A 14683-nucleotide genomic window follows, 5' to 3' on the forward strand; every position below is an offset into this window, starting at 1 on the left:
GGGTGGGGAATAAGTTGTTGGCATGTGTCAATGTTGCTGTTGGTCGAGCAAACAAGCCTTGATGTCATTTCAGGACTCCATATGGTTGCCATGGTTGCCTTTGAAGCCGCACCCTGGGCGTATGTCCGTGTTTCCCCCGCCCTCTTCCCCTTCAGAAATGTGCTTTGAATTCTTTTTTTTTTCTTGATACGTATGATTTGTGCCCCTCCTCGCTTTTGTCTCCTCTGATAAATACTCAAAGGGGCCGCTTTGATGCGGCTGCCAGCGAGCAAGCGGAGGCTCGCTTCGGAGGCCCCCGCGATGCCTTTGGTGTCAGCGCCAAACCAAGATGGCCGAGGTTGCGTTTTTGTGACGCTGCTTGCGAGCAGCTGATCGAACCTCTCGGGCCACATCTGCCACATCTGGCGGCCCGGCCCGGCCGGCGTGCAAACGTTCAGCACAGCTGCCACCATATTTTTTCCCCGAGCCGAGGGGCTTAATAAAGGGAATTAATGGAGCGTGCTATCTGGAAGATTCCTAAACACAGCTGGGGTGGATGTCCACCCCGGACTCATGCTGAGAGCCCGGGCTAGGAAAGCTTGGAACAGTTTGCAGGTTTTTTTTTATCCAAGAGGTGACTGAGGGCCTCTTTGCTAAAGTGGAGTATGAAGTTTAATGTACATCTTCAGCATATGGATTCACCTGATTGGCTATGATTGGGTGATTAGTATTTTTTCCCCTGGATTTCAACCAGACAGCCCGGGTTTGACTCCCGATATGGGAACATCCCTGAATGCTTTCATTTTGGCATGATCTTCTGATGAAAAATTCTAATAATTTGGGCTTGAAAATAGAGAAGTTCGAAAAGACTACTAAATTGAAGCAAGACCAGCTCGACCATATGGTCTCGCGGTCAAGGTTACTGCTTTTCACTGGTCTACTACTCCCGGTATGTATCTTGAATTACTTTGTTTTGGCCTGAGCGTCTTACGAAAAATTCTGTTTGCGCTTCAAACAAAGTACAGAATTTTGAAAAGAATGAGTTGAGGAAACAGTAACACGAATCCCTTATAGTCTAGCGATGAGGATTCCTGGTTCTCACCCAGGTGTCCCAGGTTTGACTCCTAATATCGGAATGTTCCTTGAATCTGTCCTGAACTCTACCATTTGGATGTTGATTGACACCTGGTATGGTAACATTCCCTGAGTTGCAGTGTGGCATGAATATGCAGCCAGGTCTGACCCAGTATAAGAACCCTATTTTACCCTGAATTCCACTAATTTGGCTTGAATATTCATGCAGAAAAAAAAAAAAAAAAAGAAAATCCAAGATTGCACTTGGGGAAACATTTAATATTTGGTCTCATATGGGCGAGCGGTCAGGATTTGTGGTTTTTCACATAGGAATGTTCCATTAATTCCGCCATTTGTGCTTTGATCTTCATGCAGAAAAAAATCCAATATTTTGCACGTGAAAAAATGTTTTACAGAATTTTGAAAAGTGGTAGAGACACCAACACGTCCCATATGATCTGGCAGTAAGGATTACTGGTTTTCACTGGTCTCCTACTCCCGGGATGGGAATGTAACCTGAATTCTTTTTTGTTTTGGCCTGATTGTCGTACAAAAAAATTGCTTGAAAGAAAGTATAGAATTTCAAAAAAAATACCTTGAAGACTTAGAATCATGTGTCCCATATGGTCTAGCAGTCAGGATTCCTGGTTTTCGCCCAGGTGGCCCGGGTTCGACTCCCGGTATGGGAATGTTCCGTAAATATCTCCTGAACGCTACCATTTGGACTTTGATCAACACTGGTTATGGCCACATTCTGTGAGTTCTAGTATTTTGGGATGGATCTTCACCCAGGCAGCCAGGTCCGACTCCCTGTATGGATTTTTTTTTAAATCTGAATTACACCATTTTAGCATTGATCTTCATGCAGAAACTGTCCCAATATTTTGCACAAAAAAAAATATATATAGTATTTCTGAAAGAATAATTTGCAGATACCAACACGTGTCCCATATGGTCTGGCAGTAAGGATTATTGGATTTCACCCAGGCGGCCTGGGTTTGACTCCTAGAATGGGAACGTTCCGTGAATTCCACCATTTGGGCTTTGATCTTCATGCAGAATATTTCCAACATTTAGCGCTTGGAAAAAATTTATACAGAATTTCAGAAGGAATAAGTGTAAGAGAACCAGTCACATATACCATCTGGTCGAGAGGTCAGAATTCCTGGTTTTCACCCAGGTGACCTGGGTTTGACTCCTGGTATGGGAAAATTCCCTCCATTTGCCTGAATCCCACTATTTGGACTTTACCCTTTATGCAGAAAGAATCCGATATATTTGCTCATAAATAAAATACAATTTCGGAACGAATAAGTGGTCGAGACACCAACACATGTCCCATGTGGTCTGGGAGTCAGGATTACTGGTTTCCACTTGTCTTCTACTCCCAGTATGGGAGTGCAACCTGAATTCTTTTGTTTTGGCCTGATTGTCTTACGAAAACATTTCGAATATTTTGGGATTGAAAGAAAGTACAGAATTTCACTATTTTGGAAAGAATAATGGGAAGAGACACAAAAGAAGTATCCCATACGTTCAAGCGGTCAGGACTCCTAATTTTTCCCCAAGGCTACCTGAGTTTGTCTCCCAGTGTCCTGGTATGAGACTTTCCCCTGAAATCTACCATTTAGACTGACCATGCAGAAAAAAAAATCCAATATTTTGAGCTTGAAAAGAAAGGTGTAATGTGTGTCAAAAATTTTCACAACAACCAGACAAAAATGTGTGGTTGCTCATTGGGACATAAATTTATCCCCCCTGAGGTAAACGTAAACACAAGTGTCAAACCAATGAAGTGACTTTTATGGTCTGGTCCGAGCGGGCAGAATGAGCGCAGTGTTGTCACAAATGGCGGCTTTGTGTGGCAGGTAAAAAATTTTTTTAAAAAAGAGCTTTTTCTTCACCGTGACGATGTAAGGGGAGGAGACGGTGGTCCTCACCAGTGTAGACATCACAAGGGGAGCCTTCATGGACCACCTCATCCGCCACACCTTTATTGACATTCAAACTCACAAATCATCCTGGCTAGGTAGTTGTCGGCATGATAACGTACACAGCAAATACCCCCTGAAGTCCAACAATCGGCCCAAATTTTGGGGGAAAATCTTTTAAGTCTCTAAAATCAACTAGAGCTTCAGAACACACTTGAGATGTTAAGAGTTATACTAATTTAAAATTACAGAACACTATAACTATATTCTGACTATATATTTGTAATCTTTTGACTTTTTTGGGGGGGGGGGGGGGAATACAAGTGCATTAAAAAAAAGAAGATTTCAACTTTTTTGGGAGCGGAAAAATACTTTTTATTTTATTTTATTCTTGTAGGAGTCTTTTCTCTCGTAATTATTGTAATGTAACTTTTTTTATGTAACTTTATCCTGGTCTCTTTAGGGCTTTTTTTAAACAACACTATTCTTCTGAGATTCTGACTTATTTTGTGACTTTAATCTGGTAGGAATTTTCTCTCAATCCATGTAATTTTAATGAAAGTATTTACGTTTGTTGCAGATATTTTTCTCAAGAAATATACAACTTTATTCTCGTAGAAGTCTGACTTTTTTTTTTGTAATTATCGGAGTGTTCTCGAAAAACAAACAACATAATACTGGTGTTTTTTTTCGAGAACATTTTTTTTTGTCATAAGATTGCCACTTTTTCAATGAACTCTCTACGAGATAACTTAATTCCTCTCCTTCCAGGTTTAGGTGATACACTTTCCGTGTCCTAAGAGTTAAGTTTAAATTAAAAAGTGCTGTTCACCACTTGTTACCTTCTCAGTGAGGCTGCACTGTTTGACTCGCTGCTTGTGGCCCCTCTGAGTCATACAACCCGCTTCCTTGAGGTTCTCCTCCAGTTTGGTGGTCGCACCTGACACCAAGAAGCTAAAGTCAAATCACACAAAATTCACAATTTTTCAAAAAAATGTGTATGGAATTCTCTGGTTTGCCCACCGTCGGGCATCTCGGCCAGATTGCGGGTGATGACGCGGCGGATGCTGGTTGACACCGGCGCAGGTAGAACTCCAGAGTCCGGTTCATGGCCCTCAAAATCAAACAGAGACTCTTCCAGCTTCTTCAGGGAATTGATAAAATATATATTTTAAAATGTATTTTAGCTCATTTATGGTATTTATTTGTCGATACCAGTTGTCTCATTATAAATGTGATTAAAGTGAAGCTATTTCTTTCTACTTGATGTCTGTTCCCCCTTAGGAAATTTCAAATATTGTATTCCATGCACAATGTGCAGAAACATGCACTTGCTGTGTAAATTAGAGTTGTCCTGCGACAAACTGTACTTTTGTCCTTGTAATTGTTAAAACATTTTGTTTTATCACAGAACTATTTTGTAGCGTAGTAATTATGCTTTGAAAGTTTCTGAACATACACACAATCCTGTTACAAAAAAACATTTTAGTCATCTCGATGAGGGGGAAAAAGTGACTTACATGACTCAGCACAAAAGCTATCAAGCTAATTGCTTTGACCCTAGCTAGACCACTATTTAAAAAAATATATTTTTTCAGTTTTCAGTCATAATCGAGTGCCATTTAAACCAACAGAACCCTGTTACTTGTATTATCAGAGAAATAGATTAATATCCAATTTATTTTTAATTACACAGCTAAGTTTGTTCTTGTTCAGTTAACATAGCAGCTAACACAGCTAGCATGTACCCTTGAGCAACTGCATTACTGGAATTGGAGTCATACGCAAGTTAAATTAGTAATAAAATAAAATGTAACTTTCTTGAATTTTAAATTAATCATTTAGTATTTTTTAAACATATTGTATGTTTTCAGGTGGCTGAGTGTCTGTAACAAATTTGCACCAAAAACTGCAAAGTATATATGACAATTTAAAAAAGATGATTTACTACCTGTTTTTGAAAACATGACCATACAATAAATGGTCCGTTTTTTAAAAAATAGTGGTGCCTAAATTGTCCTCCAAATATGGAATGACGCTCATATTTCTTTCTTATTGTCAAGTGAGTGATGTCTTTGAGTAGAAAAATAACTAACGATATATATATATATGTGTATATAAATGACAAGAAGTAGCTATTGTAATAAATAGATATAAAACTTACTTAACGATATTAAATGAAAAATATTAATTAAAGTTATATTGATTCTCGCCGCCGTTCGCAAACCCGGAAGAGGAACCGGAAATTGCGTACCTAACATTTCCGCCGTCGTAGGCCGTCAGCAAACAATTTTAAAACTGATGTATCCATCCATCCATTTTCTTGCTAGTAAATCAATATTTAAATAAGGGGATAGGTTTTAATGAGTGACTCAAAAGTTGTTTCACCAAATATAAAACAAAAACGATGTAAATACGCCAAAATCAGGCGGCATTAATGCGTTTTACATGCGCAACATTTTAATCAATACAAGACAGGCGGCAAAACATAGTAAATATATAGACTCTGTTCATGAGTGTATTAGAGCTAAATACATTTTATCCGAACCCTAAACAGTTAAAATAATGAAATACACTTCAAGAAAAAAAAATGTTTACGAACCTGAATTACAAGGTCCAGTGTAGGTGAAAGTGTGCCGTCCTCCTGCTGCGAGGAACTCATTCCAAATGAAACTTAACAAAGTTGATTAACAAATATTGTCAACAATAATTAAGTCAGGGAAAAAATGTCTGGTCAAACTTGTTAGTGGGCAGCAGAGATTTTGGCGTCCTCGCGACCACTGGCCAGGTCGTGCGGTTGCCATGGCGACCACACACAAGGCTTCCGCAGGGGTCGTTGCCATGGAAACTGCGTGTTGTTTGAGTATTGCCGTGGCAACCGCTACTAGAAGTGGATTCCTCAAGGGTTAATGATCGCAATGACTCGTGATGCCATTTTATTGTTTTATTCCCCAATCAAAACAAAAACAAAAAAAGCATAAAAACTTGAGGAACACTGGGAATATGTAATTTACAACGGGAATAAAATAACAATCGTATAAGAATAAATGTGGTTGATTAAAAAAGTGTTGTTTTTTTTTACAATAAACATTTTCAATTAGAATTAGAATTTTTAGAAATCTTTTTGAAAAGAGGAAAAGTCACTCTTACAAGAACTAAAATAATTAGTTTTTAAGTCATATTATGAGAGGGGTAATCTTATTTGGGGGGGGGTCCTTATTTGTGTAAAACCACAACTTTTCTAAAAAAGAAAAATAACTTTGTTCTCATTAGATTTGAATTTTTTTTTATCCCAAAAACTTGATTTTTTTTCTCATGTTTCCTACATTCTGATAGGTTTTTTGCTTTTCTTGAAAAAAATGTTACAGCTTTAGTTTGACTTTTTTCATGACTAAATACAAGTAATCTTGCAAAATAAAGTCACAATCATCATAAGAGGACAAAAAGGCCATTTTTAGAGATTTTTTTTCTCATAAAAAGTAATACTACAAGAATAAAGTGGTACTTTTAAAGAAAAACAAATACTATTTTTATAAAATTACAACTTTTTTCTTGAAAACCAGCCTTGGTCTCGTTAGATTTGATATTTTCTTTGTCCCGTAAAAGCTTTTCTTACAAATTTATAACTTTTATTTTCTAAATTTGGTACTTTCCTCAAAATTAGTTTTTGGCATTTATAGATTACAAATTTATTCTTGATAAAATACAAATTTTTTCTCCTACGTTTATGACTCTGGTAAAAAAATTCATATAAGAATAAACTCTAAAAAGCTAACTATTTAAATCAAAATAATGTGTATGTTTTTATCTAATAAAAATATAATTTTCTTGTGAGATTGTAACTTTCATCTTGAAAAATGTTAAATTTCAAGGTTTTTCTCCCACCAAAGCACACTACCATTTCTCATCTCCTTTAAAATTCAGACTTTTTTGCTGAAAAAAAAAACAACACCTCCTAAACCACACACAGACAAAATCTGACGTTGAAAAAAACTTTCTAACAAGATTGAACACCATTATTTGCCTAACATTCAGATCCCCCCTAAAAAATACGACTTAATTCTTGTATGATGATGACTTAATTCTCGTAGTATGATTTGTGTGTGTCCCTCATACACTTTGCTCATTTACAAAACAGCACCAAAGATTCCTAACATGTTGACAACAATGTACAGTGGTACCTTGCCTTAGGAGTTGAATTCGTTCCATGACCAAGCTCGTAACTCAATTGACAATTGGAGCACTCGAAAGTCATGGCACCACCGTATGTAAATAAACAACGGCAAAGCTCTCGCTCCGCCAGCGATCACGTGACATCGCCTACGTGGCGTCGGCGGGGAAAACGCGAGGCCAGTTGGCGGGGTCGAGGAAGATGGTGGAGATGCCGCTGTAGAACCAGAGTCTGGGCAGGAAGCCCTCCACCTCCCAGGTGTCGGAGACCCGGTTGTATACCTCCACCTCCACGCCGTAGTCGCCCTCCATGCCCTTCCAGTGGCCGCCCGTTACGTACAGCCTCCCGTCCAGCGACACCAGGCCGCCATTCTCGTGCAGCATATGGAGCAGTTGGATCTACGGAGGACGAAGAAAAGCTGTTTTAGGTTAATATCGTCCCTACAGTCGACGTTACAGTGAAATATTTATTGCGGGAATACGTTCCAGACCCACCGACGATCGGTAAAAACCTGCGATATAGACCATAAACAATGAAAATCTTTTAAAATAGTTTTACAGCGCCCACATGATTTGAACATATTAAAACGTATTAAAACATTCTTAAACTTACTTTTTAAAGTATTCGTTGGTGCCTGTTCTCAATCTCTCTATTGTATAACATCACTCATGGAAAGTAAAGAAGATTCATTTGCGCAGTCTTCCAAAAAAAAAGAGGCCAAGCGTGCTTGCATCATATCATTTTGTCTAACAAGTCCACTAGCTTAATGCTAACACCGGTGACAGGCTAACGGAAATTAGCATAGATGTTAACATACAGAGCATAACAACAAAAAATTAAACATTGTATTTTTAAATCACCAAAATGTTCAACCATACAATTCTGTCTGACGAGAATGTGCTAGCTTAATGCTAACATGCAATGTAAAACGCCATAGATGGGCTAAAATAAATAGCATAACGTTATGGTAATTATTAACCTTCAAAAAACAGCACCTTTAACACAAATGGAGCAGCAACATATACAAACACAGAATACAACAATATTCACAGGCATGTATTATCTCTGCTCTGTGGGAATAACGAATATTGCTGTAGGTTACAGTAGTTGGTGACCTTCTTTACCTCTTCTTCTGTATTGCATCTCTTCCAGTAGAGAGTGAAGCACAACATGTCGTGGCACAACGTGGTACTACACTGAAACTCAAAATTTTCACCCGCACCTACAGTGAACTCCCGATATAGTCACGGTGGATAGATTCCCCGAATGCCGAACCGCGAACATGCGTGCCGTCACTTTATATTGTAAAAATCAATTTAAAAAAAAAACATAATTTAAAGATCTGCAATACAGCGGGAGTATGGCAGGGGTTTACTGTATGTCAATGAGCCTGGCACCTTCTGCCACATGTTGGCGTCGGGGTCGTAGGAGTAGACTTTCTTGGTGTTGTCGGCCAGCAGGTAGATGTTTCCTTCCATGCACACGGAACGAGGAGACGACAGATACTTGGGGATGAATGGCGAGCAGATAGTCATCCAGCTGTCTGGGACAAAACAAACAAACAAACAAACAAACAAACAAAAATCAACCACAAACACATGAGAATATAGTCAGAATACATATTTTATGCAAAGAAATGTGTGATAATTTTTTATACTTTTTCACCCCTGACTTCCTTCTTGTAAGATTACAACTTTTTTTTAATCGCAAGATAAGATTTTTCTATTGAAAAATACTACTTTATTCTCATACGGTTATAACTTTTTTCTAAACAATATAACTTTTGTCTCCCAAAATGAGATTTTTCTTTCATAAGATTACAACTTCCATCCATCCATTTTCTGAGCCGCTTCTCCTCACTAGGGTCGCGGGCGTGCTGCAGCCAATCCCAGCTGTCATCAGGCAGGAGGCGGGGTACACCCTGAACTGGTGGCCAGCCAATCGCAGGGCACATAGAAACAAACAACCATTCGCACTCACAGTCATGCCTACGGGCAATTTAGAGTCTCCAATTAATGCATGTTTTTGGGATGCGGGAGGAAACCGGAGTGCCCGGAGAAAACCCACGCAGGCACGGGGAGAACATGCAAACTCCACACTGGCGGGGCCGCGGATTGAACACGGGTCCTCAGAACTGTGAGGCTGACGTTCTAACCAGTCGGCCACCGTGCCGCCTAAATTACAACTTTATTTCTCAAAATAATAATACTATTCTTGAAATGTAACTTTTTTTTTTTTTTTTTTTCCAGAAAAAAATGCCACATTCTCTTTAAAAAAAATGTAGTAGGATTGCAACTAATTACGTTTTTTTCATATGGGAAAATATTTTTGTCTTCAAAATAATATAATAATGTTTTTATAATTTTACTTATTGGTTTTTATTTTTGATTAAAAAAAAAAGAATACTTTCTAGTACTTTCTTTTTTTTTCAAATGCAACTTTCTTTACGCTGAGAACTTTTTTTCTGAAAAAAAAATTATTCTTGTAAAATGTTTTAGGTTAGTTAAACATACTCAAGTATTAAAAACAAGACAAAATTATTACAATTGAGGAGCCTCAAATGATGGAACGTAGCTTCAAATGACTTAAAGTAGCCTCAATAAATTATGCAAACCACCCTTAAAGAATGAAAGTTTGCCTCAAATGACAGAAAGTAGCATCGATAATTCGTGCAAAGTAGCCAGAAAAGACAAAGTAGCCTCGCAAACACATTCAAAGTAGCTTAAAATGACAGAAAGTCTAGCCTCAAATGATGAAAAGCATCCTCTTTAAATCATGCAAAGTAGCCTCAAACTGCTAGAAAATCTGCCTCAAATGACGGAAAGCAGCCGCTAATGATAGAAAGGCGCTTCGACAAATCATGCAAAGTGGCCTCAAATGACAGAAAGTGCTGCGCGTCCTCACCTATGACGGGGTTGTAACACTGCATAGTCAACGCGTTGTACTTGACGGCGCAGGAGCCGATGACGTAGAGCTTGCCCTGGCACGCCGTACAAGTGAAGTTGGTCACGTACTTGACGGCGGGACACGTGGAGGTCCAAGTGTCATGGTACGGGTCATAACGCTCCACCTCCACGCGGGTCAACGTCGTACCTGAACACACAAACTGGAAAAGATCACGATGGCTGGAAAATCAGACAGGAAGTGTGTTGCTGTTTTTAATCGCTTACCGCCAATGACGTAAATCTCTCCGTTGAGCGTGGCGGATGAGTGGTTGGTGCGAGGTCGGAGCATGGGCGCCACCGTGACCCACCGGCCCTCCTTGGTGACGTACTTCCACGTCTCCGTGGTGGACCAGGTGTTGGTGTTGGAGCCCCGGGAGCCTCCTGCGGGCAGACATTTTCTCGGAACGTTCAAATGTCTGACACAGGCTGACGGAGGGACAGAAAGATCCTCACCTGTGACGTAAACGTCATTATTCAGAGACACCATGGAGAAGCCCCACTTGTTTGGGTTGGGGAAACTTGGGAGCTCATGCCACTGTTCTACAAAGGTAAAAGAAAAAAAGAAAAACAAATGTATTGGGACACATAAAGTACATAAAAATTGTTTGGACAAAAGTATCGGAACCAATACAAAAGGTGAGAAGCGAAAAAAAAGTGGGATTTCGCTTGAGCGGATGGAAAGTAGCCTCAATGGAAAGTCACCTTAGATGACGGAAAGTAGACTCAATAAATTATGCAAAAAATTGAAAAAAATCATCTATTGTGGAATGAAGTGATGTAATAATTGGGAGTTTGGGGGAAAGTATTGGGTTATACAAATGACAGACAATAATCTCAACCAATTGTAATTGTACCTTTTGGACAAAAATGTTGGGACGGGTACAGGAAGTAAAAGGGGAAAATATTTGGAGTTTGGACAAAATGTTTGGAGACACGTTGCCTGAAATGATGGAAAGTAGCCTTGCGAAATCATGCAAAGGAGAGTAATATCAAATTAGCTTCAATTGACGGAAAGACGATGCAAACAATGGAAAGTAGCTTTTGAGAGGGAAAAAAAAAAAAGTATGTAAAGGCAGTGATATTTGAAAAAACATTCAGAATTTGGAGAAAACTATAGGGACACATCGCCTATAATAACAGAACATGAACTCAAATAATGTTAAGTAGGCTTGAGAAAATCATGCAAAATAGCCTCTAATGATGGAAAGCAATCTCAAAGGACCGAAAGTAGCCTCGAATTGAGCCGTCTTCACCGTACGGTACCGTTAAATTAATTTTATTTCTTGAGGAGTGTTTGTACTTGTCTTGGTGTTGTAGAAGGCACAGTTCCTGGGCTGAGTTCTGCGCGCTCTCGCTCTCGCCCGCTCGCCATCGTCGTCGTCCGAGTCGTCGTCCGAGTCGTCGTCCAGGGAGCGACCCCCCATGACAAAGAGCACCTCCTGCAGGTTGGGCTGCGGACTCTGACCGTCCACTGTGACCGCGCACTCCGGGGCCAAGTGCATTTTCTGACAAAATATTTTTTTCAAAGCCACGTAGTTAAGTCATTCAGTCAATGTAGCCACCTAGCATCGTGAATATAAAATGTGTAAAATATTATCAGTGCTAATACGACGAGTAACTGGGCATTATGACGACAAACCTAAAAATATAATTAAAATATGTGATGCTAGCAATGCTGGTATGTAGCCACCTATCACATCGTGACCATTAAATCTAAGAAATAATTTTAAAATATGGGAATATCTACAATGTAACTACAAAATACGGAAAATACTGTTAATATCTGGTGAAATATATATATATATTTTTTTAAATGTGTGCCGATAGTAATGCTAATATGAGGCCACCAAGCATCATGACCATAAAAGGTGAATATTTTCTGTCAAATGCTAAATGTAGCCACCTAACAATGCTAAAAGCCACTTAGCATTGTGGCTACAGAATGTGAAAAAATACTGTCAAAATGTGGTGAATATTATTGTTAAAATATGTGCCATTATATGTAGCTATCCAAAAACGTAATGACAAATTGTTGAAAATTCCCATTAAAATGTGGTGAACATTACATTAAAAAAATGTGTGACATTTGCAACGATACTAGCCACCTAGCATCGTGACCAAAAAATTTGAACATTTTCTGTTAAATGTTCAATGTTGGAAATGCTAATATGTAGCTAGTGCCACCTAGCATCGTGACAAAAACCTGAAAGAAATTGTTTGTAAGACAATACCAATGCTAATATATGCCAATATGTAGCCACTTAGCATCATGACTATATGAACAATCCCATTTCGTAATATTGGCAAAATAGGTGAAAATATTCCCATTTTATGGTCACGGTGCTAGCCACCTAGAAGCTAATAATCCAAACCTCCATGTGGACCTTCTCCACGGCCTCCCTGCAGCCGTCCGACGCCTGCACCAGAGCATCCTGCATCAGCGTGCCCCTCAGGTAGTCCGGGTCGAGCAGCTCCAGTCGGCAGAGGCCCAGCAGCTCCGGCATGTGGCCCAGGCGAGCCTCCCGCTGGTTCCCCACCCACCTGAGGACAGCCTCCACGCGAGCGCGCTCGCATCGGACCTGCAAGCCTTCGTGGCTCAGGCAGAAGACCAGGCGCTCCTTCTCCTGGAGCAGGAACTCCTCGCTCAGCTGGACTGCCTCAAAGTTCTCCAAGAGGAAGGCTCGCGCCTTGGCCACCACCTCGGGGCAGCCGTGGATCTCGCCAAATTCCAGGATGCCCAGGCAGTTGGTGGCGTCGATCTGGTGCTGGAGGTACCGCGTGCACACGGCGCGGACCGTCTGGAACTGCAGCCGGCTGGAAGTGCGGATCAGACCCTCCACGTTGCTCTGGTTGATGGTCAGCTTGCCCGTGTAGGCGAAGTCCAGCAAGCAGCTCAGAATATCCGGATCCACTTCTTGGAGCTCCACGCGGGCCGCGATGCTCTCGGCGAAGTCACCCGAGAACATGCAGCCGAAGTAGGCGCTGCAGAGGGCCAGGACCCCGCGGTGGCACGGGAAGTCGCGACCCCCGGCGCTCAGTGTGACGTCCACCATCGTGGGCTGAGAGCACAGAGAGCGCAGGCCCTCAAGGATGGTCTGCGGGTGCGACGGCAGACAGAAGTCAAGGTCGTCCACGTTGCGCACCATCCTCAACGCCAAGTGAAGAAATAAATAAGAAAACACTCAAGTCATTCACCTGAAAGTGAGTCAAAATGAAAAAAGTTGTTTTGTTTTTTTTCATTCAACTCAATGACATGCTTTGGTTGAACATTTTGGTGTTTAAATGAACAATTTTCCTCTTATTTGGGAAACTGTGCAAGCGAGAGAGTCTTCTTTTTTGTTTCCTCAAAGTAAATGTACATTTCTTGTCAGCGAGAGCGTGAGAACAGCGGCAAAGGAATACTTAAAAAAGAAAAGAGCGTGTTTTAATAAGTTTCAAGGTGTTTGAAACGTGTGGGAGAGGTAAAACAATTAAAAAGACGAATTATGTGGTCTCTCTACATTACGCATTTTCACCAGTACAAGTGGGTATGAAACGTATGCCTGCAATAAACGGCTTCACGGTAAATGTCTCAACTGAACCCATTAAAGAAAGTGTTTCAAACTTGTATCCGACGTGCAGCTCCACAGCATTGCGTCAACAACACCAAACACCACTACTACAAGTACTGTAAGGCCTCAAAGCCTGTTAAAAAGCAAGTTTCCAATCATGAAATAGTAACCAGACTCACCGGGGCGACTCATCCTGCGACAGAACGAAGCTTTTTGTCTGGGAATCAACATGGAAGAGAGAAAGGGGAACTTTGTGCCCAGTCACCGGGACGCTGGCAGCCTTGCGTAGTGTTGCCTTTGGTTTATTTTGGGCTGCAACTGACAAGTGACGCTAGGGGTTGATGTCAGATTCCATACAACGCGCAGCTGCTGTCACACACACACACACACACACACACACACACACACACACGGGCACATTGCAGGGTAGCTCATATGACCGAAAAAAACGAGCGATGGCCCGGCTTGCACGTGTACATTTGCTCATTTATTGCCTCTCACCATGAAAAACAAACCGCGAAATCAAGTGTACGCACACTGGCTTCTAGGTGAAGCTCAATTGTAAAACAGCTCATATAACATTATAGTAACCTAAAACCTTTGAAAAGGTATTACAGTGAACCCCCGTGTATTCGCAGTTCGGCATTGGCGAAGTCACAGATTTTTCAGGCCAAAGCCGTGTTGAATATAAAAATATTGCTTTGGCGCTATCTGGTGGCAACTTGGTGCCTAGCGACTATGTTGAACTGAGGGGAGGAGTTTCATTTCGTAAGGACGTAGCTTTTCCTGGTAGAAAAAAAAATATCGATGCCACAAGATGGCGGCAAAGCCATCTTGTGGTATCAAATCAAATCTCCGTCTGTCTCTTTTTTTCCAATTCCTGGAAGTGTTTCAGCTCTGTGTTCAAGCAACAGGCCCAAATCTCCCACCAAGCAAGTATATCCGTGAGCAAACCAAGATGAGACCAACATTTTTGTTTGGTCGTGTGCCATGAGATCCCCCCCCCCCCCCCCCCAACGTAAAATATGCACC

General features: G+C 40.8%; 2 protein-coding genes and 1 non-coding gene across 5 annotated transcripts in view; 1 reads left to right on the forward strand and 2 right to left on the reverse strand.

Moving 5' to 3' along the window:
• Window positions 1-1748, reverse strand: part of crocc2 (ciliary rootlet coiled-coil, rootletin family member 2) — a 77541-nt gene extending 75793 nt beyond the window's left edge. The window contains 1 exon segment of the mRNA XM_061683071.1: window positions 1649-1748. The gene's annotated coding sequence lies outside the window, so the exon portion shown is untranslated.
• trnae-uuc (transfer RNA glutamic acid (anticodon UUC)) lies at window positions 1671-1742 on the forward strand. The gene has a single exon. It is a non-coding gene; the product is annotated as a tRNA-Glu (tRNA).
• A 5194-nt stretch (window positions 1749-6942) lies between the features above and the next one.
• klhl30 (kelch-like family member 30) lies at window positions 6943-14635 on the reverse strand. Of its 3 annotated transcripts, XM_061683067.1 has the most exons (8): window positions 13831-14635; window positions 12473-13295; window positions 11401-11605; window positions 10554-10640; window positions 10326-10481; window positions 10060-10248; window positions 8553-8698; window positions 6943-7553 (listed from the first exon to the last, which is right to left on the reverse strand). In XM_061683067.1, exons 2-8 carry the CDS (start codon window positions 13244-13246, stop codon window positions 7305-7307), a joined length of 1806 nt encoding a protein of 601 aa, XP_061539051.1. In that variant the 5' UTR covers window positions 13247-13295; window positions 13831-14635; the 3' UTR covers window positions 6943-7304. The 3 variants fall into 3 exon arrangements, with proteins under 3 accessions (XP_061539051.1, XP_061539049.1, XP_061539048.1); XM_061683065.1 differs by having other exon boundaries at window positions 10326-10640; window positions 12473-13247; XM_061683064.1 differs by having other exon boundaries at window positions 10326-10640.
• Between the last annotated feature and the right edge of the window lie 48 nt (window positions 14636-14683).

Source organism: Phycodurus eques, chromosome 8 (genome assembly GCF_024500275.1).
Source record: "Phycodurus eques isolate BA_2022a chromosome 8, UOR_Pequ_1.1, whole genome shotgun sequence".
Lineage (NCBI taxonomy): Eukaryota > Metazoa > Chordata > Actinopteri > Syngnathiformes > Syngnathidae > Phycodurus > Phycodurus eques.